General features: G+C 40.9%; 1 protein-coding gene across 6 annotated transcripts in view; it reads right to left on the reverse strand.

The window, feature by feature from the left end:
* Nucleotides 1–1615: 1615 nt before the first annotated feature.
* auts2a (activator of transcription and developmental regulator AUTS2 a) overlaps nucleotides 1616–25327 on the reverse strand; it is a 405306-nt gene continuing 381594 nt past the window's right edge. For 3 of the 6 annotated variants that reach the window (XM_016229709.1, XM_016229713.1, XM_016229714.1), the window contains 13 exons: nucleotides 14269–14803; nucleotides 11878–12155; nucleotides 11458–11690; nucleotides 9821–9865; nucleotides 7508–7603; nucleotides 7113–7184; nucleotides 6779–6808; nucleotides 6239–6310; nucleotides 5885–6026; nucleotides 5405–5485; nucleotides 4845–4928; nucleotides 4359–4608; nucleotides 1616–4137 (listed from right to left, as the gene is read on the reverse strand). In XM_016229709.1, coding sequence (XP_016085195.1) covers nucleotides 2913–4137; nucleotides 4359–4608; nucleotides 4845–4928; nucleotides 5405–5485; nucleotides 5885–6026; nucleotides 6239–6310; nucleotides 6779–6808; nucleotides 7113–7184; nucleotides 7508–7603; nucleotides 9821–9865; nucleotides 11458–11690; nucleotides 11878–12155; nucleotides 14269–14803 — 3143 coding nt within the window. In that variant the 3' untranslated portion in view covers nucleotides 1616–2912. Of the gene's footprint in view, nucleotides 4138–4358; nucleotides 4609–4844; nucleotides 4929–5404; nucleotides 5486–5884; nucleotides 6027–6238; nucleotides 6311–6778; nucleotides 6809–7112; nucleotides 7185–7507; nucleotides 7604–9820; nucleotides 9866–11457; nucleotides 11691–11877; nucleotides 12156–14268; nucleotides 14804–23605; nucleotides 23663–25327 lie in introns of those variants that run through there. The other 3 variants (XM_016229715.1, XM_016229711.1, XM_016229710.1) reach the window with 3 other exon arrangements.

Below are 25327 nucleotides of genomic sequence, written 5' to 3' on the forward strand. Positions count from 1 at the left end.
TCCTGGCACAGTGGGCCCTTTGGTGCAGCTGCGTTATTTTTATTAGTTGTTGTAGTAGTAGTAGCAAAGCGCCAGGCCATTTAAAGCTACACAGTGTAACTTTTGGCCCTCTAGTGGTACAAAACAAAACTACATGCATCTTGCGGAGGAACATTGTTTTTGTTGTGCCTCAGCTCTGCGCAGATGAATGTGGTTCGTGCCAGAGATCAACATTTCATCTGAACAGGTGCATACAGTATCTTAGGCTGTTGTTTTGAAGTAATGTAAAAAAAAAAAGGATTTTTTTTAAATGTATAAATGACAAATGTTTTAACGAGATAAAACTATTGCTAGTCTAAGGACGAATGTTCTAATTTGTAATTATCTTTACTGTTAGCGTCTATCAGTTCAAAATATCTTACCTGCTTCGTAAGTAAAAAGCCTTCTCTATCTCTCTCGCTTTCTTATTAATTATAATTTATACAACCAGAGGTTTGGCGTTTTGCATGGTCCATGGTCAATATTTTTCGCTTGTTGTGACAAATAACTTTTAGCTTCACATTTTCTTTGTTTACGGATATGCAAATTCCTGCAAAATTTGTCCCGACTGTCTTAAAGATTGTAATTTTGCACTCAGTAACATTGTTTTTTTTAATAAAATGTACATAGCATAGCTTTAAAATGTATCAGCACGTGCTGTTGTTTTCAAATGTTTTTTTCATTGAGGTTTATTTTTATGTTGTATGTACACAGTAGCCCTTTGGGAGAACTGGATTTGTCTCTGGGCAAACTGAGATGCTTTGGGGTCCTGACCGTCAGCTGGAGATAGTTAGCACAACACTGGTAAAATCATTAGTCTGACGACAGTTTCAATCTGAATAATAAACTAAGAGGTTCAGAGGTGTTTTTGTGCTATGAAGAATGACTTCAGCTGTGTTTACATGGACCCTACGAAACCGGTCGTAATAGGACTAGAAGCACAATCGGAATAAAAAAGGCACATGTAAACACGTCAATGGGGTAGAATTGACCAAATCAGACACAAATTTCGATCGGATTGTAAGGGGTGGTTTATTCCTTTTGTAATCCGAGCGAGAGGATATGTAAACACTGTACCTTATAAATGCCATAGACTTTTATATTTTCTAAAAGAAATATGAATGGTGCTTGCTTGCCCATGTGAAACTCACTGCTGCAGCTCTTAAAGGGGTCATATGATGCGATTTCAGTTTTTCCTTTCTCTTTGGAGTGTTACAAGCTCTTGGCGCATAAAGAAGATCTGTAAAGTTACAAAGACTAAAGTCTCAAATCCAAAGAGATATTCGTTATAAAAGTTAAGAATCAGCCACGCCTACACTAAAACGGCCCATTCTAACACACCCCCACATGTCTACATCACTATGTGGGAAGATTTGCATATCGCCGCATGCAAATGCCCCCCACCCCCATTTTATCAGTCGCCAGGTGCCAATCAGTTGGCTCAGAAAAATAAAAGCATCTAATATAAAAAATATAACCACTAATCCTAAACATCAGCAATAATACTACTGCTTGCTCTACATGCGGCTAGCAGATTTGACTTGTGTGTATTGATAGTTTTTTTTTTGATAGCAAGTATTGACAAACAAACTTTAGGACAGGATTAGTTCACATTTTTTAATAACATGGCACAATTTACATAACACAAGTTTAACTGAGGAGCATGCGGTCGCCTCACCCTTTTTTTGTACATGATCTAGAAAGGACTTAATTTTTTACGTACATGAACAGCAAAAAAGTTTCTTACAATCTCTTTGCAATACGTATTGACTACCCACTACTGCTTTAGTGGACATTTTAATGTTTGATTAAAAAAAAGTAGAGGAACATTAAGGAAAAATAAAAAAAACACTGCACAACATCTGAATTACACAGTTTAAAAGCGCACAACTATCCCTCCCATGGACTACTAAAATAGATCTCTGCTCAATAAAAACAAACTGTCCATAGCTTACAACTCACTTCATCATTGTGTAGATACATAACACTTTAATACACAATTGGACCAATAGAGAATTGTCCTGCTTTCTGTCTCGTGACATGATGGGATGTGTTGTAATTTTTGCAAATTGCCACACTTTTAGAGGTAATTAACTTTCCTCTAATTAATTTTCGAACATTGGTGTATTTGTAAGGATTGTCAACACAGATCTTTATAGCTTGAAGAACAAAAGCATGTTTCTGGATCAAAAGTTAGGGAACGTGTGTCAGATGTGAGTAAAACTCATTGCAGAAAATCCCCTTAGGAACATCACAATCTGAGTAATGTGTAAGCATGTACTGTTGCTCCACCAGGAGAAAGAGAGGGTTCAGTAGAGACTGTTTGTCCTCTAGAGGAGAGAAAAATGATACAGATAGTAGTAGAGAGCCCACGCAAGAGTTGCATAGTTGAAAGAAGGGATGTGGTCTCTTGGACAATATGATCCTTCCAAAACATTAATATGCAGCATTAAACTAAAACCAGAGCCTGTGCGCTCGCTCTCCTTTTGATCACTGCCCACTATATACAGCATTTCAAAGTAAAGCTTTCATAACACCCATTTGCATATTTGTACCTTACTTTTTTCCCCTCAAGGACAGAAACACACCAACTTTACACATATCTACAAGTTCTGCCTTTTTTGCAATGTATTGAGGTACCGGTACATTCCAAGATCATCTTTCCATGTTGGAGCTCTAGCGCTTGTCCACTTGCTCGAAATCAGTGTACTGTACATGCTTAAGAATACACATCAACGCAGGAGTGAACGAGATAAAAGAGCATGAAAAATCTCAGTCTTTTGTACAAAAACAAAACTCAGCACAAATAAAACAATCAGTAATGCACAATCTATACACATATGATACAGCCGCAAGTGCTTGCTTTTGAGTTCCATTACAGTCCATCGGGGGTCTCACCGCGCCTCGATGTCTTTGTGTGTGTGTGAGGGGGGTCTGTCTCTAATGTCAGTGCCGAGTGGGGTAGTCCGTCTGGGAGACGTGGAACGTGCTCCCAGGGTTGGGATAAGAGGGGGCGGGGCACTGAGTGATGCGGTGGGAGGGGTTTTGTTGAGGATTCCATTCTGGGCAGCCATGGCAGAGGAGGGGCTAACACGGGGGTAGTGCATGCTGGGAAATCCAGGGCCCATGAGACCCGGGTGAGGGAGGTGTCCATCTAAAGCGGGGTGATGCATCGGGTGCAGACGCCCCTGCTCGTAGTCTTCTCGGAGCAAGTGCAGACGTTCCCGCTCCTCTAGGTGCGCCCGCTCATGTTCCCGCCGCTGTTCCAAGGCCAGCCCGTGAAGGTGGTCTCGGTTAAAGTCATGAGGCTCACGGTCCCGGTACGAGCGTTCTGCTTCGTAAAGCCGTGGTGCTGCTAAACGGTGCAGAGGGTCATTCCGCAGTAGCAGATCCCGAGCTAACGGATCCCTCCGGTGGATATCAAGTCCCCGGTAAGGGTCCCTCATGGGATCCCAGTGAAAGGCGGGATAGGGGAACCTCTCTGCCCCTGGGATGGGACTGATACCCATGAAGGGGGGCACCATACGAGTCCTCTCCAGACTACTGATACTGTTTATGGGATGCATACTGGCCATGCCCATGGGTACCGGCATTGAAGACGGAGGGTGGAGAACAGCAGGAGGAGGAGGAGGAGGAGGAGGTGCTTGCGGTGTGGATCTTTGTTCCGGGGATCTTTCCGTGGGACCATCCTGCTCCTCTTTCCTCTCTTCTTTCACCTTTATCTCACTGTTTTTCTTCTCATAGGTGATATCGGCCTTCTTCTCCAGAACATCTCGAGTCAGCCCTCCGTTCACCCGATCTATGCCACCTGGCCGCATGTAGGGTGATGCTGTAACCCGATTAGCCAACTTGTCTTCAGAAACCCGGCCATCATGGATGACGGGAGTGTCCTTGTCACTGTGGTGATTCTCCTTCGCCTTGTGCTCATCTGTGTTGGAGTCTTTCCAGTCCGAGTGCTCTCGTTCTCTCTCGCGATCTTTGGGCTTGTCCTTGTCCCGAGACTCACTAGAAGGGATGTGGTTCCGGGAGGGCTCAGACGACCGGGTGTGACTCATCAGAGTGAGGGGGTTAACAGGAATCGGGGATGGGTGATTCTGGTGCCTCTTTTCCGCAGGTTCCCTAGAGGTGAAATGGATTATTACTATCAGACAAAAAAATATTTTTGGATAGCATTCAGCTGGTCGTTATTGTGAAATAAACTTCTTCAGGGTGATACAAGTCTCTCTTTGGGTTTATTCAGCAATAATAACTGGCTGACTATACAGAAATACATGCCAATAAAATATATATAATCACTGACAAATGATATCTGGTGACTGCTATGTAAATATAATCCACACCGCTCTTTATCATCCTTGTTGACTGATGAATCCCTCTTGTCCAGGTCTCGTTCTCGCTCTCTGTCCCTTTCTCGTTCTCTCTCGTGGGAGCTGGCCGACGTGCTGCGTTCAGGGTCTCCAGGTTTGAGCCAGGGAGGTGGGGTGGGGAAGGACGGCGGAGTCCGGTGGAGTCTGTTCCATGGCTCGTGGGGTCCGCTGAAGTGCTGTTGTGCACTGTGTGCATCTTTGTGGCCAAATACAGAGTTGGGTGCTGGGATTTAAAAAAAAAAAAACCCCATGGTTAGATTTTATTTATCTTGAGCTTTTCTATTTCATGCATGCATTCTCTTTGATGTCAAAATATTAAATGTGTTGTAATGTTTTTTTTTAACCTACAATTAGTCTTATACCTGAAATAAATATATAAAGGTACTGTATTTCTGAATAATAAAATGTTGAATTAAGGTGAATTTTCTAATACAAAACAGCTGACGAATTGGTACTTACCGAGTGCTGGGTTTCCCAGCCCACCAAAGGCTGCAGTGCTTAATGAGGCCAGACTTCCAAATGAAGATGGTCTGTTGAAGGGCTCTGTCAGTCACAACAGGAACAAGGAATCAGTCAATGAAATGGTTGTGAACCATCAATGAAGTACAGCTTGCCTCATCACAGAATGTTATGACTTAAAATCCCCCCCCACCTTTAAAAACCAGCTTTAAACTCACCGAATCTAAAAAAAATGAACAGATATATAAACGTTTTAGCAATTTGTATATCCTCCACTGACTTTCAGAGAAGTGTTCAGTAACCCTTAATCCAGGGTTGTCCAATCCTTCTCCTGTAGGGCCAATATCCTGTAGAGTTTAGCTCCAATCCTAATTAAACACACCTGAACCAGCTAATCAGGGTCTGCAGGATTACTAAAAACTTCCAGGCAAGTGTGTTGGGGCAAACTCTGTAGGACATTGGCAGGGGCCTTAGAATACAAGAATAAGCAGTTGTTGACTGCACAGTGACATCTAGTGGAGGAGTGTGAATGTGCATATGTGAGAGTCTTGTCAACTTACCTAAGTGGGGTGCGGGGGTAAGAAAATTGCTAGGGTGATGTGGAGGGTGTCCGAAAGGTGCAGCTGAGGGATGCGTGGTCCCTGAAACACAAACAGAATACAATGAAATTTGTTTCAATCTAATTAAAGCAAGCCTAATGGTCTAGCTCAAGGTTCCTAATTGCAGTCCTGGTGCCTCCCAGCTCTGCACATCTCTTGTCTGACATGCTCAGTTGAGGGGTGGGGTCTGTTTGATTTTGTTGCTTTAATTTGGAAACATATAGGTTTTGTTACTTCACTTGCTTGCAGTATAGGTGGTGTGTAATGAGTATCAAGAAATGGGGACTAAAATGGTTACAAATGCATCAAATCTGTTAAAAAAAGACAATCACTAATAGTCAGTGCTGCGGACTAACCAAAAGATGTTGGAAACACTGCTCTTGATCTGTATAGTGACACTGATCTCTATCAACTCTGCTAAGATTTTGATCGTCTGCTCACCTGCTGCTGAGAAAAACGATGCAGGTCGTGCCAAGTCATGAGGGTGATGGATAGCTCCAAAAAGGGTGGGGCCTGGGGGTCGACTTAGGAACTCCGGTTTGAGGCCAAAGTCCAGCTTGTGTGGGTCAACCTGCATCTGCTGCTGGAGAAGGCCAGGCACAAAAGAGAACAAATGTGATACCCCTCTCAAAGTACCTCAAAAATAAAAAAAGGATGTATTGAATTCTGCAGATCAGAGTTAACAGAGAGGAGGAAAAAAAGAGAGGCACAAAGAAAATTTCTTTGCATATGTAATGTTGATCCTGATTGGAGGGTGCAGTAAAAGTCAAATCAGGTTATGTATGCAAATCTCACCTTTACTTTCTGTTGGTGGTGGTAAATTTGCCAGGCTATATGGACATGTATAGCGCACCACTTTCCTGGTTTCTGTGGAGACAGAAAGACAAGGTAAGATTTTCATGTTCAGACATGACTACGTTCATGCTAGTTTCATTTTATTCCTTTAAAACTTTTAAACACTTCTATGACAGAATATTGGGTACATCTGAAAATATTATTTGCAATTTTATGTAAAGTTCAACATTTTTAAAGTGAAATTTAACTTGGAACGTTGATATTAAGTCTGTTTGCGTTCTCCTATGTTTTGGGCACAGTTGCAAATTAATTAGGGAAAATGTCATTACAAAGTGTTTTCAGTGATAAGGGAGTCATATAGCGTCTCCTATAGACTCTGAGATGAGACCGTCGAGTCCCAGCGCACAGCTAATTAAAGAGACTGCAGAGCGGAAGGCAGGTGCTCGGTGTAAGGTGGGATTAAACTGTAATGAGCTTTTACTCTATTTCCTGCAGAGTCCTGTGGGGAAACAAACCGAATAACTGATAAAGCAGTCTTACCCTGAGAACCGGCCGGAACGGATCTGTCAGCTAGAGAGAAGAGGGAAAAAGAGAGAGCGAGAGTGAGAGAGATTAGGGACACAAAGCTGTCACTCAGGACTTTTAATTAGCATCCGAGCATCACTTCATCACTGACCAAATTAAAATGTTAAAATTTCCCTTTCTAATGAAGCATTTCATGGAATAATTAGGCCAGAATTCAGAGTATTCCCCTTGCCTGCATACCAATGTGGACAACAGTATAACGTGACTGACAAACGCAACGCTTAGTTTGCCCGTAGTGTCATTCAGCACTAGTTTGTTCATTACAAAAAGTTGTGTTTGGGGTGCGTACCCGAGGGTCTTTCTGAAGGAGTGTGTGTGGGACGGCTCCAGGCCTGGCTGCCACGTCTAGAGGGTTTGAGGTCTAGTACAAAAAGACAAAACACAAGCATTTTCAGCCAATCACACGATACCTAAACCATCCAGTAATATCTCACGTACTCTAGGATTACTGATAGCTAACTGTGGTACATCACCAGACGGTATATCTTAAGAAAACTTCTGTAATTGATTCTTTATTTATACTGTACCTATAGATAACATTAAAGAAGAAACCGACTGTCTGAGATCTGTTTATATTTAGCTAGATCCGTTCCATGTGTGCAGGAGTACATTTGGAACGGCACAGAAGGTTAGTTTTGGGAGTAGTCTCGACATTCTAACATTTAGCGTTTGATATTGTGATACCTTGGGCTGGAACGCTCCCTGCAAAGATCCGAAGGGCCCCGTCGGTGGGATGACGGGCGGAATGCCAGACACCGCTGGGGGGTAAGAGTGGAACAGCTGAGAAAAGAAAAAGGATACAAGACACAGTTACTCCGCGAGGTTCCTGTTTGATCGTGTCAGCTGTTTACAGCTACAGTGAGGCCGGAGTCTGCAGGTCCCTGTACAAACTAACATCTACACAATACACACATGCTGCATAATATGAAAATACACACCATGTGAAAATAATTCAAAACAATTTATGCTTAGTTTTTCTCTCTATGAATGAATAAAAGAATGAAACTACAAATAATTTATTCTGCTGCATATAATGATACAACCTTCATCTGATCTGCAGCTGTTGTGACATTAAACAAAGATTAATGGTGAGATGAATTTACAATATGGGTCACCCTCTAAACCAGCTCTGATAGCAATGACTGTTATTATCACAGCACACTGCATAATACATGTAATTATAGCAGTGTGTGTGTTCAAGGGTTGGTGTCACAAATGAATCATTGCTAAATGGCGACTCCGTAATTAAAGGGCAGAGATCAAATAAATTAAAGTTGCATTAACCTGTTGGGCAGGCAGGTAGAATGAAACGCATTTAATCTCTAACAAGATCCCCACAGTATCCAGCGAGGCATTTCAATAGAAAAAAAAAAATCTTGCAGCCAGTTTGCTTAATAAAATGTTTTAATAAAATGTGTGCTTAACAGTGTTGGGAGTAACGCATTACAAAAGTAATAATATTACAGTAGTATATTACTTTTTGCTGTAACGCAGTAATATAACGCATTACTAATACAATTTGGGTAATATTATTACTCGTTACAATCTCAGTAACGCAAGTTACAACAACATATTTTAACTCAAAATTAAGTGGTGAATTTACCAACACCGCAAAACAGCACCAGAGAAAAACTTCTGCGGGTAAAATAGTTTGTCTGTTTCCTGTTGCTGGAATTAGATGGTTGAGATGACTGCAGAGACGGATTCTACATTTGTGAGATGGACACCCTCCTGTTATTTATCACGTGCAATATGTGCGACTCCAAACTCTCAACATGGAGAAATAGCACGAGTAAAACCTGGAAACACCTGGGTCGGTGCCACTAACACTGCTATTGGAGAGAGCTGCGGGGTCGGAGAAGTGAAAAAAGGCGGCGGACGAGCGCAGACAAGCAACAAAAATGAAGTTTAACTAAAAATAACAAAATCTGTTTTTATTAAATCGTAGTGTATATATAAAATGAATGAATATGCAAAATATCTGCTTTAAATAGCCTAATTAACAGATTAACAAAACGAAAGGAAAAGACTGAGAGATATGCTGCTGAGTTTGGTTCATAGGCTATTTGTGTGGCGCAGCGCTCTACGAAAGTCCACGGAAAGGAAACAGAGATAACAGTTTCAATGATCTGTATGACCAAAAATAACAGTATTTTTTTTTTGTTTGTTTCCGCTGTTCGATTGCGCCGGTGCCTCACGCACACGCATTGCAAACGTTGCAGCCTGTTCATTATCAGAATAAAATACAGTCAACCAAACATATAGATACACTGTTTAATTTAAATAGTGCGTAGCCTACTGCGTAGTACAATCTGTGCCGATCAGCCTGAGCTCGGGCTAAACACACATTTGCTCATGTGACGAGGATGTTTTTTAAGTGCGTTAAGTAAGCTTGGTTTACATAATAAATAATAGTTTAGCATTCAAATACATCGCAAATATGGACACATGTAATTGGATTAATGCCGAATGAGAGAGGTTAACCTAAACTACAACGTAACATGAATGTAGACCTACATACCGGTATCTAAATATGATTTCATATATTTTATGCTATATAGACCTACCACATTACCCTCCACTGGATGTAGAATGAGCAGCAATAAACGACATTTTGGCATTTTGTAATACTTATGTGGATATTTTGGTGAAAGTAACTCAAAAGTAGTGTAACGCATTACAATTCAGAGACAGTAATATTGTAATGTAACTAATTACTTTCAAAAGACAGTAACTAGTAATATATAATGTATTACATTTTGGAAGTAACTTGCCCAACACTGGTGCTAGTAATGGTTTTTATAAAAACATTAAGGCAGTTTAAGCCTATTGTAGATATAATTATGGATGGATTTCTTATTGCCCCTATTGCTTACAACACCCATAATGATGAAATTAAATTATTGGAGCACACATTAAAAAAAGACAAAAAACACTACTCTAAGGAAGAAGAAAAAAGCTACAACAGCAAATGCCAAAAACATGACAGGTACTCACGCTGTGTCTGTAGAAGGGGTCGACTTTAGTGGGATATTTGTCGAACTGTGGAGAAAAGGAGAAACAGAGCTCAGTACACACAGGAGTGCTTCAGGCCTATAAACAATTTACTCCTGACAAATATCTTATGGAGTCACGAGGCTCAAAACAAATACCAAATGCTTTAATGTGCTCTCCAGAAAAGTGTTTGGTTGGCAGTAAAATGGTCTCTGCCCTGATTAATGAATGTTAGCACAGAAAATAGGCCTGCATTATTTCTGCTGGCCCCGTCCAGGCTGTCGTTTTGCAATTTACAGTGAATTATGACAAGGTCTTTCTCTTGTTAATGTGTATTACTCAGCAATTCTGTGAATGGTCAAATAGAAGCCATTCGGCTGTCTAAAAATATAGTCCTATAAACAACTCATTTAACAGGGTTTGAGTGGTCTAATCTGGATCCAGAGAGAATGTTTCATACTCGCGAGTAAACAATGTGGCTCTCAAACTAGTTTTATACTCTCATTAGCTAACAGAGCGCCATTCTCAGAGGTCTTTGAGTCTGGAATGATTCAAAAGCCGCTTTTAAGCCTCTGTGGGCAGTGTGGTTACCGTCGAGCTGTGTGTGGGAGTGTCTGTATGAAGCCTCAGCTCACTAATCAGCTCTGCTGCCTGCCAACCAAAAGCCCTCAGTCAAAACTCCATCAGACCAAAATGATGTCATTAAACTGGGAATGAATAAACTAGTATTAAGTTCTCAATGCTTGGCTGGAACAAAAATGTATCCCCAGTGGCTCTGACTGCCAATTTGAAAATCAGGGCAGAGAACAGAGAGTGGTGAAGCATGCCAGAGAAAAACAGCAGTTTTCCAACAAAAAAAAGCCACATTGTGGCGAGAGAGAAACACATGGTTACAATTGAGAGAGCGAGCCACTGCCATGGCTTCTAGTGTTTACTGAATCAGCATGCTGTACTGCACAAGTTTAGAATTCAGCAGTCGGTACAATACACATATGCACAAATTTAGTAGTTATCTACAGCATTTCCACAGTTTTTGACCATTGATTTCTTCCAGTCATCTCTGATGACTCGATGGGGATTTTTACAAATCATTTTGATGGATTTGATTTTTATAAATCATCATTTGTGAACCGGCCTGAATAATTAATTAAAAAGACACATCATACAAACTTCCATGACCGTGGGAACCCTGTATCTTGTATACACACATTTGATTTTAATGTGTATACATCTATTTTATACATTCAGCCATCCATTTAATCACTCAAGCATCTCCACCTTACTTTGCAGTGCGGAAATAAGCTATCTTCTTTGAATGTGCAAGACTTCCGATTCATTAGCTTCTAAAGGTAAATAACTTGTAGAATAATAAAAAGCAGTAAACTATAAAATGATTTGTGCTATAAACCAGTGTATTTATTATAAAAATGAATTAAAATGATATGATCACAAAAATCAGTTTGCAATATCAAGCAGCATAATAGACAGGTAAAATATCTAAAAAGCAAATGATACCGGAAACCTTGCACAATTTATCAAAGGCCGCTCCCGCTCCTACGTTAAAAATAAGGTGCATAGTCATCCATCCATCACCACAATTATTATTATTTTTTATAGAGTTGTGTTCCACTTATCCTCACATTTCTGGCTGGGGTACGCACCATGGGTGGTGCAGGCGTGGGCATGATGGCGTGGGGGAAAGGAGTGAAGGTGTGCTGGTGTGTGTGTTGGTGTGTGTGCTGGTGCTGGTGCTGATGCTGGTGCTGGTGGAACTCAGTCCGCAGGTATGGAGGGGGGCCCAATGATGCCCCGCGATCAGCACTCTGAGATGCCAGGAAACGAGTGTTTAATTCCTGCCGGAGAAGGTCTTGTTCTGGGAGAAGAAAAAATAAGAGAAGTTTTAAAAACACACATTTGAATAGTTACTTTACAAGAGCCCATTTTTTTTTAGAAGTGTTTATCTAAATGCAGAGAGAACCATATTGGTATTGGTGATAATTACATGATTCAACAGCTGGCAATAATATCTGATTAGGCATTAAAGGATGAAAGATTGGTACCCGAGTAGGCACTCCCAGCTGGGTGTCCGGGGACCGGCAGAGTGTTTGAGGTGAGAGGAGGAGGTGGAGGCAGAGCAGCAGGCGACGCAAACATATTGGTGTGATGAGGAAGAGTGGAGGGCGGCTGGGAGGGGGGGAAGGTGTGCGAAGCCGTGGGGTTTGCCGTCAGGGGCAGGGGGAAGGAGGCTGCTGCCCCAGTGGGGACAGGTTGGTGATGGTGTAAATGAGGGGCTGGAGAGGGACCCGGGGGCTTCCCTGGAGTGCTGCTTCGACTGCTGCTGTGAAGAAAGAGAGAATAAACGATTGTAAAAACGTGCCTGTATAAAAGAGATCTCCCTTTCCAACCTATAATCACAAAACTCCTTTGTTCACTAAATTGCTTTAAGAGTGGAAAGCGTCTGCTATAAATTTAGCAAAAGGATCCAGTTTCAGAAACCTGTAAAGTGTGGATACAGCTCTGAAGAATGTGTTATTCCTGGAGGGATTTCCCAGCCGTACACGCTCAAGTATTTATCAGAGTCATACACAATCTAACAAAAAGCTCATTTACAGGCTAAGTAATCATTTAAATGCTAATTATATTCATATTAAAAGCTGCGCACATACAGAATAACACAAAGAATAATCATCATCAGCAGTCCAATGGCAAGATACTGCGCAGGGTGGACTACACAACAAATCTAAAGGATGGCAGAGAAGGGCGAGAGGAGGGAGGGGAAGTTCTGCTTCTCTGCAGGATACTGGGGTGTCTGAGTCGAGCAGAGGAAATGTTATCTACAAGCCGCCGCCAGCTACAAGGCAGCAGCAGCATCCATGTGGGAGGGGAATTAATCAAACCGTCTAATCTCTCAGCTGGGGTTCTCTCAGCGGTGCTGTCAGGCGTACACACACTCACACACAAACACGTACAAACAGGGATTTATGGCTCATGTTTAGTGGAGGATTGATACATTTTACTTAAATACTGTAGCTGTTCCGCTACAGTATTTAAGAGCTGGGGCTCTGAACAGCTGTTCAATCAGTGTGTGTGTAACACACCTGGGGCCGGCTGCACCAGCTAGACATAAAAACGCTGGGTGTAAGCTGGGTATAAAATGATTTGTGCTATAAACCAGTGTATTTATTATAAAAATGAATTAAAATTATATGATCACAAAAATCAGTTTGCAATATCAAGCAGCATAAAAGACAGGTAAAATATCTAAAAAGCAAATGATACCGGAAACCTTGCACAATTTATCAAGGTCCTGCTTGAATTTATCTATCATCCTGTTTTTCAAAAAATATTTACACCTGTTGCACCAACTGAAACTACGATCAGGAGCAACTACGCCCGGCGTAGACAATGCGCGTCCACGCCGACACATTCTCCCTCAGTTATAGATATAGCGGAGACGACGTTCATGCCGCAATGGCTACAACTACTAATATAGAACTTAATTGCTCAAGACATAATATAAGTGAAATCACCACGCTATGAATTAATTGAGTAAACATTTCCTAACAAGTCCGTGTTTTTACATCTGAAGTCTCCCTGCACACTCCCATGACAGATTTCATCAAGGTTAAGTAAAATATAATAAATGTAATACAATGCTTCTCTCTAGAGTTATTTTTTTATAGCTGACTATCAAGTTTATGTACAATGAATGTCTTTCCTGAGGTAATTGTGACTTTACGTGACATTTTGTGTTTTGCTGTCTTTCTGTGGCTGAAAAAACACGTTTATGGTTTGTATTTTGTGATAAAATTCACAGAATTTGAAAGCTGATAATTTATTTCTGATTAAAAGTACCAAAGCACAAAACTTATTGCGATTATTGGATGGCAGGCACGCTACAAATAATTAATTGAATTAAAGATGTGAAACATTTTCAAGCACACTGTCCTTCCAAGCAAGATGTCAAATGGTTCAGTTTCTTTTAATAATCCCAGTTCATATGTAATATTTTACTGCATAATTATTACATGCTTGACAGAAATATATTTTGTATTCAATGTCGAAAGTGTGGTAGGATAGCACAGAGCTTCGCGATTGATATCGCTTATCCTGCCCGAAAAGACCATAAACATTACAGGCCACGTCTGCAGTAATAATTAACTAACAGACATGAATCCTAAAAATGAATAATGTCCAAGCAAATCATGACTTTTCACTTTACACCTACCTCTGACTAGGTGTAAGATTTAGTGTCAGACGTAGCACTATGCCGAGATGGTGCAACGGGTATAAATTCTATGCACGACTTAAAGCGTCATCTACGTCCAGCCTAGTCTTACAACCAGGTGTACGTCCAGCTGGTGCAACCGGACCCTGGAGTGTAACAATCACTTCTTGCTAAGCTGTGCTTTTATATTTAACTCCATTACACCCATTTGCTTCCCACCCACCTCAGGCCGTTGAGGGTAAGGCTGCTGCTGTAGGCCGAGATTGGACGCAGATTGCACCGTGAGGGCGGTCTGTGCTGCACAGGTTGGGTGGGGTTCTGCTGGGTCGGTAGTGCTGGTGATGGGGGGTGGTGGTAGATGCTTGGAGTTCGAGGTGGCCTTGGGTGAAGTGGAGGCTCAGGTGGGTGCTGAGGCTGGGCTGGGGGTGCCTGAGAGGGCTCTTGGCCCTGGGTTTGAGGCAGGGTGGTAGGGGGTGACAGCAGTCTCAGTGGACGCTCTGGGCAAGGGTGCTGGGTTTGGGCTGGGCTTGGGGGCAAGGGTAACCCCCGGTTGGAGGGGGGCGGCTGGACGTGAAGGGGGGCGGGGAGGGGAGGTTTGGGATGAGAAGTGGGCACCAGTGAGGGAGTGGCCGAGGAGAGTTCACGGGACGTCTCCTGGCTCTTCTCTTGACTGCGCTCTAGGCCTGACACCTTGGGAATGCCCAGGCCTCGCAGCTCCTGGCTGGCATTGGAGAGCGTCTCAATGCTAAAATCTGGAACTGAAGAGACAAAAAAAAACAAAAAAAAAACAATGAGTGTTTGAGAAACCACATATGCAAACATATTATGGAGATCAGTTCTATCAGCTGACTTAACACAAAACATTTTTAAACTAAGGAAACAATTTTTACACAGAAAACTGATTTACTCTCAACGGCAGGTCTTTATTGCTGCTTCAGTGTTAAAATAGCAAAATTAATTCATAATTCTACTCTGTCAGGCCAAACATGCATCTTCCTCATAACCTGATTCTGAGACCTAATATACAATCATCATGAAGAATTAGAGCCTAACAAGCCAACATGTAAGTTCATGTGAATGCCTTAATGTTTTTTATTAGGGAAAGGTAATAAATTGTCTAAGGAAAACCTGACCGGCACACCTAAAAGTGGATATTAGTGTTTTATTGTACAAATAAATGCACTCCATGATTGAGAGAGAAAGAGAAAGAGACTGTAAACCAAGGTTCAGTGTATTCTCTGGGACCAAAGACTCATGGGGGATCACAGGGCATGCATAACTCCTTTATCTGTTTGCCTCAGAGGGAACCACACCCATCTGCCCTTTCTATCTCTTCACACCCAGCCAGGTCTCTCCATCGCCCGCAGCAAGAGATGCTGAATGAGCCTGAATCCCATAGGTTTTGGGGACCTTGCTATAACAGAACCCCCATGGATTGCTGATCCTTCTCTCATGGGCCTAGGGGCCTCCCAACGCAGTGGCCCACGGGGCCAAGCTCAGAGCATACGGTCCCGGTGTGCTCAGACGTGTGTGTGATGCAGTCATTAAGGGTCAGTCTGGCCTGCAGCACTCTACCAGATAAAGATCAATAAACTGGGAGTACAAGGCACCCCTGGGGAATGTGTTTGTGTCAAACATCTGCCATGAGACATGGGGGAGGCAAGACACACGTATGCACAAACACTCATATGTATGCATATACATGCACGCAAAAGAACAAACTAAATGCACACACACAAAGACTGATCATTTCAATGCGTATGCCGCAGACCGAAAAATATACCCATTGAAGAGATGTAGGCTACCTCATTTGACCCATGGCTCAATACCCCCTGGTTCTGGCACTCTAAGCACACTAAAAAAACAAGGGCAGTTCAGCCTCCCAGGTCAGAAACAAGCCGTCCAAAGGGTGCAATAAGTCACCCTTTATCCTGCCTGAAAAACTGGATTTAAGGCTGAGAGGGCTAACAGCACTCAAAAGAAAAGCCTTTCACACTTGTTTGTGTCAGAATGAGGGCTTTTATAAATGAGTTCCCTTCAGATTATATAGCTCCAGTAGGCCGTCATCGACTGACATGACATGTAAGGACAGACGTGGTCTCTTTACTAGACACACAAAAGCGTGGTTGCCCATCTCCCTCACTCTCTTTCCTGCAGTGTGGTCTTCTTTTTGATGGAAAATATCCAAAGCTCTTCTAAAAGGCTGAACCACAGAGAGCTCTGCTGCTCCTCCCTTGAGCAACTCTCTCAATGTACTAACATGCCTAAAAAAAACAAGACGGAGAGTGAAAACACTGCTTATTCTTCCCGTAATGAAGACTCTAGGGCCAGGCAGGGAGTGGAGGAGAAGTGTGTTTCTCCTCTCTGGGGAGTTAATTTGTCAAGTCTCCTTGATCCCTGGAAACAAATAAATGCAGCTTTCTCTCACCTCACCAAAAAAGATGGCAGCCGGGGAGGCAGAGAGGCGGACTTTGCAAAGTTCTCATCTGATCACACAATGTTTATGTATATGTGTGTGCGTTTTTGAACAGGATTAAGGTATACAAGGCTCCTGGAGCAGTGTGCTTGGGTGAGGTCTCGACGGACAGCAAAACACAGCTCATTATCCTGAGGTGAGTTCACTCTGAAAGAACATATTCAGCTGCTAAAAACCAGAGTCTGGAGCGCTCATAAACAAAAGTGGAAAACAGAATAGAACTGATATTATCCAAATTTTTCCAGATAAAATCTAATTTACATACTAAGTCTGCATATTATCACTGCTATGAATTCTAAGGATTTTATTATTCTATAGCTAGCTAAAAGTGAGAATGATAAATAAAATAGACGGAACAACTATATTCTGGACAAATTAGGATGTATTAAGCCAAATTCTGTCTAGAAAGGAGCTAAACATGAGACAACTTGGGTGAGGCCACAATGACTATGTTTACATGGACATCAGTAATCTAATTATTTACCTTATTCTAAATAAGACAATATTATGATTATGGTGTTTACATGAGTTGCTTTTAGAATATTCCTTTCATGTTCCCGTTTTGCATGTTATAGTACATAGCTCTAATTAATGGCACACATCATTACGTCCCCACGTGACGCCATCCGACGTTCCCTCTGGAATTACACGCATAAACATAGTTCGTCTTCGTGATGATGCCATGTACAGTTTTGGGTGTTTTATTTTTAATTTTATGGAAGCCTCAAGTGCAGTTAATTATACAGACGTGCATACAGACGATGGCGGTGTTGAAGCTCTTTTATTTGCTGTTAGTTGAACACTGCCGTGTGTGTATCCTGTCGCAAAATGCAGCGAAAAGTCCTACGCGACGGTAATAATGTGATTAAGGTGTTTACATGTCTATACTGCACTTCAGTAATGCGACTAAAATAGGAATACACCACATGTCTTAATTCGATTTCTGTTTACTTTGATTATGACTTTAGCTGAATTAAGGTAATCAAAAATCTCTGTTTACATGGTAGATTCTTAATCAGAGTATTGTCTTAATCGTATTAAATTCGGAGTATTGTTGTCCATGTAAACGTACTCAATGTGGACTCAAATCAAACATATTAATACTGTTTAATAACATGGCAATCACAGGGCTCGACAGTGCGACCATTTCAGTCGCATTTGCGACTGAAAACTACTGCGTGCGACTATGATGTATCCTGTGTCTCTTTTTTGCAAACCATTTATTCGAGCTGAATACCATGAACAAAAATCAACAGGCTACATAACAACTGGACTCTTTAAGAGCTGTTTTTGTGCAAAATAGAATTGCATGATTCTGGATAAATTGAGTTTTTTTTTCTTTTTTTTCCCCCCAATGGAAGTTGTGGTTCTCATGATTCTGAAGAAAAAACATTAGACAACTAAACAAAATCACATATAATTTATGAATTAATGATTAAATGACTCACTCAAGATGTACTTGTTTCATTACTGGATGAATGAGCATTCTTGCACGAATCTCTTGTATGATTCAAAGACAAATACATTTTAACAGCCCCTTTTCATCACCTACTGGTGTAACAATGTAATCGATAAATCTTCATTTGAAGTGTCAAATTTCTTCAAATTACTTTCAAAAGGTGAGTTACTCTATTTTAATCGCTACCATACACATCGTACACACAGTTTACATCTGAACTATAAACTTTTATCCCAGTACTTCTGTGATTTGAATGTTCAAATTTAAATGTTTCACGGACGAACCAAGTGATCACAACATTGATCGCACATGTCAAAGGTTGAGGAATATAAGACGAATCATTGTAATTTAGGAATAGAATCACGTTGGTGTTTGAATCGCGTTCGCGATCTTTAACGATCTATTAAATTAAAGTGCTTTGTCATGTTGGTGGTGACACCTCTCTTGCAACATCTCACTATCTCAACATCTGAGCTATCTCACATATTATATTTAGCTTTTTTGGCTTCTGATCACAAATGCAGCCAAACTTTGGAGCGCTTAGATTAGCGAGCAAGGTCCTGGCAGATCGCTAGGTCCAGTCCTCACAGATGAAAAAAAAAGCACATAGGAATCGATAGGCAGCATCGAAATTTTAATTCGACAACTAGTATCTGATTCTGGAATCGGAATTGATTCGATTTCGATGCTGTAATTCAAAGCAGAATGATAACAAATGTTTTGTCTGTGAAGTATAATTGAAAAATGCATTATTTACCAATTTTAAAAAAAGTGCTTTTATTACACTGAGAAATAATTAAGGCAAAGGCAAGAATATCGATAAGCGCAAGTATGTGTGAGAGAGAAATGGATTTCATTTAGATTTCATTTTGATTGTAGGAGTCTCTGGGTATATAATCATCAAAGCATTTAAGGAAAGGACGTGACGTGTGGCCAAGTATGGTGTCCCATACTTAGAATTTGTGCTCTGCATTTAACCCATCCAAGTGCACACACACAGCAGTGAGTAGTGAACAAACACACACACCGTGAACACACACCTGGAGCAGTGGGGGGTGCCTTGCTCAAGGGTCTCACCTCAGTCATGGTATTGAAGGTGGAGAGAGCGCTGGTTATTCACTCCCCCCACCTACAATCCCTGCCGGACTTGAGACTCGAACCCGCGACCTTCGGGTTACAAGTCCGACTCTCTATCCATTAGGCCACGATTTCCCCTGCTGCCCCATTTAAATGCTCACTGCCATCAGAAAAAAAACTTAAATCTAGGCCTGTTCTTCTTAAAACAGACTAGTTGACTACCCAGTCACTATTTGATCGTAGTTTGACTACTTGATGCAGTTCTGCACAAACAACAGCACAAACATTGAAGTGAACAAAGTGTGCTTTGAATTCTGCCTTTCTGCCATTTGTAAGTATACTTATACCAGGATACTGGGCCTCCCTGGGTGGTATGTGCCGATAACCTATCCTTCTGGCAAATGCCAGTCATGCTGTTACACTGGGCTTCAGGCATCCTGACACTTCTACATCCCTTCCGCCCTGAAATAGCCCACATACTCCTGCCAAGCCAGAGATGAGGTCTGGGGTTATGGGGCCTTCCTTCAGTGCCCCCAGGCCTGTGTTAAACTCTTTCCTTCATTGTAACTGACAGATCTGCACGTCTTCTCCGCCTGTCAACCGTTTTACTGTCAAATCAGCTGACCTGAGACTTCAGCCCATTGGTAACAGCTTAGACATGGCTATTTGTGATCACTCGGAGCAGACCAGAGGACAGGGGGCTTTACAGAAAGATGATGTAAGGACCACAGAGGGCAGCTTCAAAGCCATGGCTGAAACAATGCAGTAGCAACAAGCATGCAGCCTCACATCTTCATGTTTCAGAGATTAACAATTTTAACCAGCTCAAACCTGATGATGACAGCAGCAGTGGGCTATTCTTATTGTCTTTGAAGCCTCTCATCTCTCATCAATGAATTTATCTCTCCTAATACCAGAGTAAACATCTTGCATCACAAATAGATTAGCGTAAGGCAGAAATTCCTAACTGAAGAGGATGTCATTATGCAATAAGAAGCTGCTGAACTCAACAGCTGTCATGCTTATACTACAGTAACGGTGCACCTGTGCTAGGTGTTCAGAACAGGTGTTTGGAAAAAAAACAAACCTGTTAACAGGGCCATTTAAAAGAACATCGCTTGATGTAATCAACAGTAAAACACTGATTTGAGAGCACAGCTGCAGGTGATGCAATAAAAAGAATCTGCCAGCTCATGCACACAGAAACACACTTTAACATATTTTCAGCAGATGGAAAGCTGATATACTATGGCTTTAAATATGAACTGGGAATGCTAACACAACTTGTGATTGAGGTGCTGACGGACTAATCCCAGCTGACAGTGGCCACATCTGTCATGTACACATGCAAGATCATACACAAACAAAGGCAAGCCGCCACATTATCCCCATGCCAATTACATACACACACAAAAATGCAGAAAATCGCTGTTATTTGCACAACTAGGCCTGGGTGAGAGAAAGATAGAAAATATTGGCAAATACAGAACAAAAATAAAAATACAGAAAAAAAGTGTTGACCTGTCCAGGTTAGATTCTGGCCCTTGTGTCTGTCTCACATTTTTATTATGTTGTGAGATGTTGGTTGCGGTTAACAGTATACCAGAAACTACATCAGCCAAATATTGCAGAGGCGATATTTACTTACATTTTAGTGGAAGGAGATCACTCCTGGTCCCTAATCGAGCCAAGCTCACAGCCATAATCAATCACTGTAATGACAGACAGGCCAATCCACCTCTTAACCTTTGGGCTGAAATAACACACTCAGGCAGGCTGCTGACCCAGGAGTCTTCATTACGCATTCAATATCAGAGTGAGCTAATGCTGCAAATACTCAGAGACTCCATCCTAACAGCATTAAACAGGGCTGTAGTTAATTTTTCTGAAAACCCTTTTTAAATCAGTGACCGACACAGCTGGAAAATGGTCATATAGTGACAGGTAGGGTCCCGTGTAACGGACCAATCAGAGCATGTTTGTAAATAGAAGACCCTCATGGTTATCATGTGAGATCATGAATACTTCATGTCAGCGATAATCTAAAAGAGGAAATCAACTGGCATACAGATTCACAAGAGACAAACAAACTAAACCCCACATGCCATTCTGAGCATACATGGGACATTTTTGAGGAGACTGAGCAAACACAACAGCAGATGTCTGGGTGTTTATATTGGCCGCCCATTTAGTGTCACAATTCACTTTGCACTCAGCACCTTGTGCTGTGTTTGTTGCTTTTATGGATGTGTGTGAATCTGTGTGATTGTTCAGTTCAGTGGATGTGTGAGGGTTCGTCTCCCACAGATGGCTAAGGTGGTAACTGCTGCTGCCGCTGTTTAAAGCTGGTCAATCTGCTGTAATTACTGTGATTAACACAGAGATGTTTTTCTAAGCACTTGTGACAGACACACTGCTCCCTGGGGTCCTGAGAACACACACACAACTACTACTACCCATCCCACCCTCACAAACACATTACCGTCAGCTCATTCTCACACACACCTCATTCACTCTGTCACACGTTGCTTTTCACTGCCTCTGCTCCAAGCTGGCAAGCTCCTGCTGTTGTTACTACATTTGCTTTCGGTCTGTGTTGAACACTTGCTTTTTAGCACCCCTGTGAATGTTTGTAGATATCACGTCTCAATGTATCAGATTTGAGTCTAGTTAGTCTGAACATGCCTATGATGCCCAAAAGTCTAGGCAACCATGTCACCAGGTCTTGAAAACACATCCTCTGTGTCTTTCTCAAACTTTCTCTCTGATCATAGGGCCCATGGCAGATCTACATTTCAGAGTATGTTAAGGAGTCCATGTGTGTGTGTAAGATGGAGGCTGGTTAGGCTCTGGCAGAAGGATAGATTTCATCCATGGCGAGGACAGTGTTGATCCCTCTGAGAACAAATCTTTATATATCCCTGAGGACTGAGATCATGTGCACACATTGAAACCAGAGAATGCTCTGACAGCAACTGGGAATGTGTTACACACACACACACACATACACGCAACCCAGAAGGGTGTTAACACACTTGCTGCAAGTGTATAGAGTCACTCAAGGAAAAGGCATAACTCAGTCTTTTTTCATCAGTAACTATAGACCTTAGTCTGTATAAAACCCATATTTAAGCTGAGGGACAGAAGTACAGGCCACTGACATCATTGAGGCCACACAAGCTAATTAATTATGTTAACCAACACCTAAATAGCTTTGTTTTGTCAACTTGGTCTGACTTCACCTGGGAATTGCTAGAATTTTTTATGATCAAATCAATTCCTGATGGATAAAATCAATTTCTGCCCTGTTCTTGAACAACCCGTTTCACTTAGATATACATCACATTAAGTAAAATAAGATGCAAACGGCAATTTATATTCATTTCAAAGTTATGCTTAATGTTAATGTTTTCCAGATTGTAGAAAGACTCATTTTCAGTGTTTAACAGTTGAACAAATGATACACAGGTACATAAGAGAATGATTTACTGAGTGGACTGTACTTCTGTCCATCATACACTCTTGAATTTAAATCAGCTATTAAGCCTAGCACAACAAGCAAAGACTATACTTGAGTGTTCACAAAATTATAGCTTTTGAATGAGTTTTAGAATGAAGGGAAATTGTTACATCTGACTGTGAAATGCAGATGATTCAGCTGTTCAAAGAGCAGCTGCAGTGATAGTGAATACTGATGTAAACATGCCGGAACAGACAAAACACCAGCAGCACAGTCAGCCTCCGAGAAGACTTACACACTCATGGAAAACAAAAAGAGAAAGAGGTGATGAGGGAGTCAAAGTCCTGTCTATCAGCACTACACCTTCCTATTTTAGCAGCATGCCTTCTGTCAGCAAGCACAACATTTAGGCTATATTTTAATGTCTAGACCAAGGATAAGAAGTTCACACTATCTATGACCTTGAAAGCACATTTTAGTTCCACCCTTAGAATTAATCTGACACATCAGAGGTCACATGCAAAAAAAACATATTCATCTGTCTAGACCTCTTACAGGCATTCTCTGTTAAACAAACCCTCTTATCTCTTTCTGAAAAAGCAGGTAACTAATGCTGCGGTAAATGCAGACAGGACTGTAAATATCTGTTACCATACAAGTCGGCATCCACTGAGGAACCAAACCTGAACTGTGAGTCTCCATGTGACCTTGTAGTCATCAAAGATTTTAATAGAGGACACAAGAGCATTATGTCGAACAGATGCCCACTGTAAAAAGTGAGACAGTTGCAGCAAGATCCTGTTGCAGTTGCAGTGTTCAAAGTATACACACACACACACACACACACACACACACACTTTCACACTAGCAGATGGCGAGCACACCATAACTGATATGTACACCCTGCTTATTCTACAAAAAGTATTACAAGACACCTGTTTACTGTCAGTAACTGAATGGAAGTCAGAGTCTTTCCATCCCCTTATCTCCTTGTTGCTATTTCAGTGATTCATGAACTAATGAAGTAGCTCTAAACTCAGTATCATAAAGGAACACACCAGCAGAGATATATTCATACACACACCTACCCATTTAGCAGGTCCACCTGCTGCTTGTGATGGCTGATATAACTAGTGTCCTGTGCAGTGGTTGAATGACACACACAGCTTCACAGCTTCAGTGGTTTAACCCAGTGGGTTGTACCATAGTGTTTAAGGAGGTGGGGATCAGAGTGTGACATCACCTACAGAGACTAATAACAACCACACTGGGCGCATAAACATACACGAAATAAATGTTGGCCAATACAACAGACAATTAGTGACAATGACAATTAGTGGCGCTTCAAACAACAGGTAAGGTTGTGGGCCTGTCCCACAATCAAAAAACACATTTAAAAAGCATTTAAGTATTCAAATCTTTTATTAAACTTTTTATTAAGGTGTTTATTAAGATCCTTCTATTATCTATTGAAACCCACAATAATAATTAACTCTTTCCCCACCATTGACGAGTTATCTCGTCTTTTAAAAGAAAATGCTTCCCCGCCAAAGACGAGTTTTTACGGCTTTTCGTGTTTTCACTGTTATACACTCGGGGGCGCTATTACACATCTTCTGAACGAGTACAAAACCTCCCGAACAAAAAACAACACATGAACAGGACGGAAAAACTAGCGATCTCTTATGTAAACAGATGCATATGAAAAATAATGTGATCATCAGCAATAGACAGCATATAAAACTGCATAACGTTACAGAGTAAAATGTTGATCCAGGAAGTGGAATATGTCTGTGCAAGCTTTGGAGGTGTTGATGGAAGCGATTTACTGGATTTATGCTTTGATAATCGTACTGAATATTATCCAGATGTAGTTTTTGATAAAAACTTGATTTTCTCACCTTTTTGCTCAAAATTATGCATTTTTATGAAACCTACCTATATTGAAGTGTTGATAGAATAAAACAGATTTTTTTTTGTTTAAAAGTAGAGGCTCTGATCTTTATTTTGGTGTATTACATATTCAAATATTCATACAGCAAAATATACTGGAGGCCATCAAATTTGAGTGAAAATCATCAAAATCATCGCTGGTGGTGGCTGACAACTTTTTAAAAAAACGGGGAAAGGGTTAAAATATTAGTAAGCTTAATATATATAAAATCATGATTTATTGGGTACTTTCAATTGGGAGGTGGCTGTCTTTTCAAGACACTTCCAACTCTGACTTTGGACCAATTCTGTAGAATGTCCCATATATACACACAATAGGGCTGGACGATATGGCCAAAATTGATATCACAATATATTTCTTAATTTCGGTCGATACGATATAATTCCGATATCGATATGAACACTATTTATCTGAAATAGAAATCTTTTGCAACATTATAAATGCCTTTATCATCACTTTCACACACAGTTTTACCCATTTTTATATAAATATATATTTAAATATAAATATTATTGTATAGTTGTATATAGGAATGTATAGAAAGCAGACAATAATAATATTAATGATATATTAATAAATTGTATTATGTAAAAAATATGAATCTTTTTATTTATTCATGAAATGGCATATTACATATCAGTTTGCATATTTTTTATATTTATATAAATATTTATAATTTTCTGCTTCCGATATAAATTTATTCCAATTTCCAAGTACTTATTTATTAGGGCTGGGTAAAAAATATCGATATCTCGATATTAATAGATTCTCATTTTTATGGAACGATATTGATTCTTAAATCCCAAGAATCGAAAAATGAATTGAGTTAATCTCATCAGCGTCAGTGAGCCAATAA

The sequence above is a fragment of the Sinocyclocheilus grahami genome, unplaced genomic scaffold, assembly GCF_001515645.1.
Source record: "Sinocyclocheilus grahami isolate Dianchi unplaced genomic scaffold, SAMN03320097.WGS_v1.1 scaffold356.1, whole genome shotgun sequence".
NCBI lineage: Eukaryota > Metazoa > Chordata > Actinopteri > Cypriniformes > Cyprinidae > Sinocyclocheilus > Sinocyclocheilus grahami.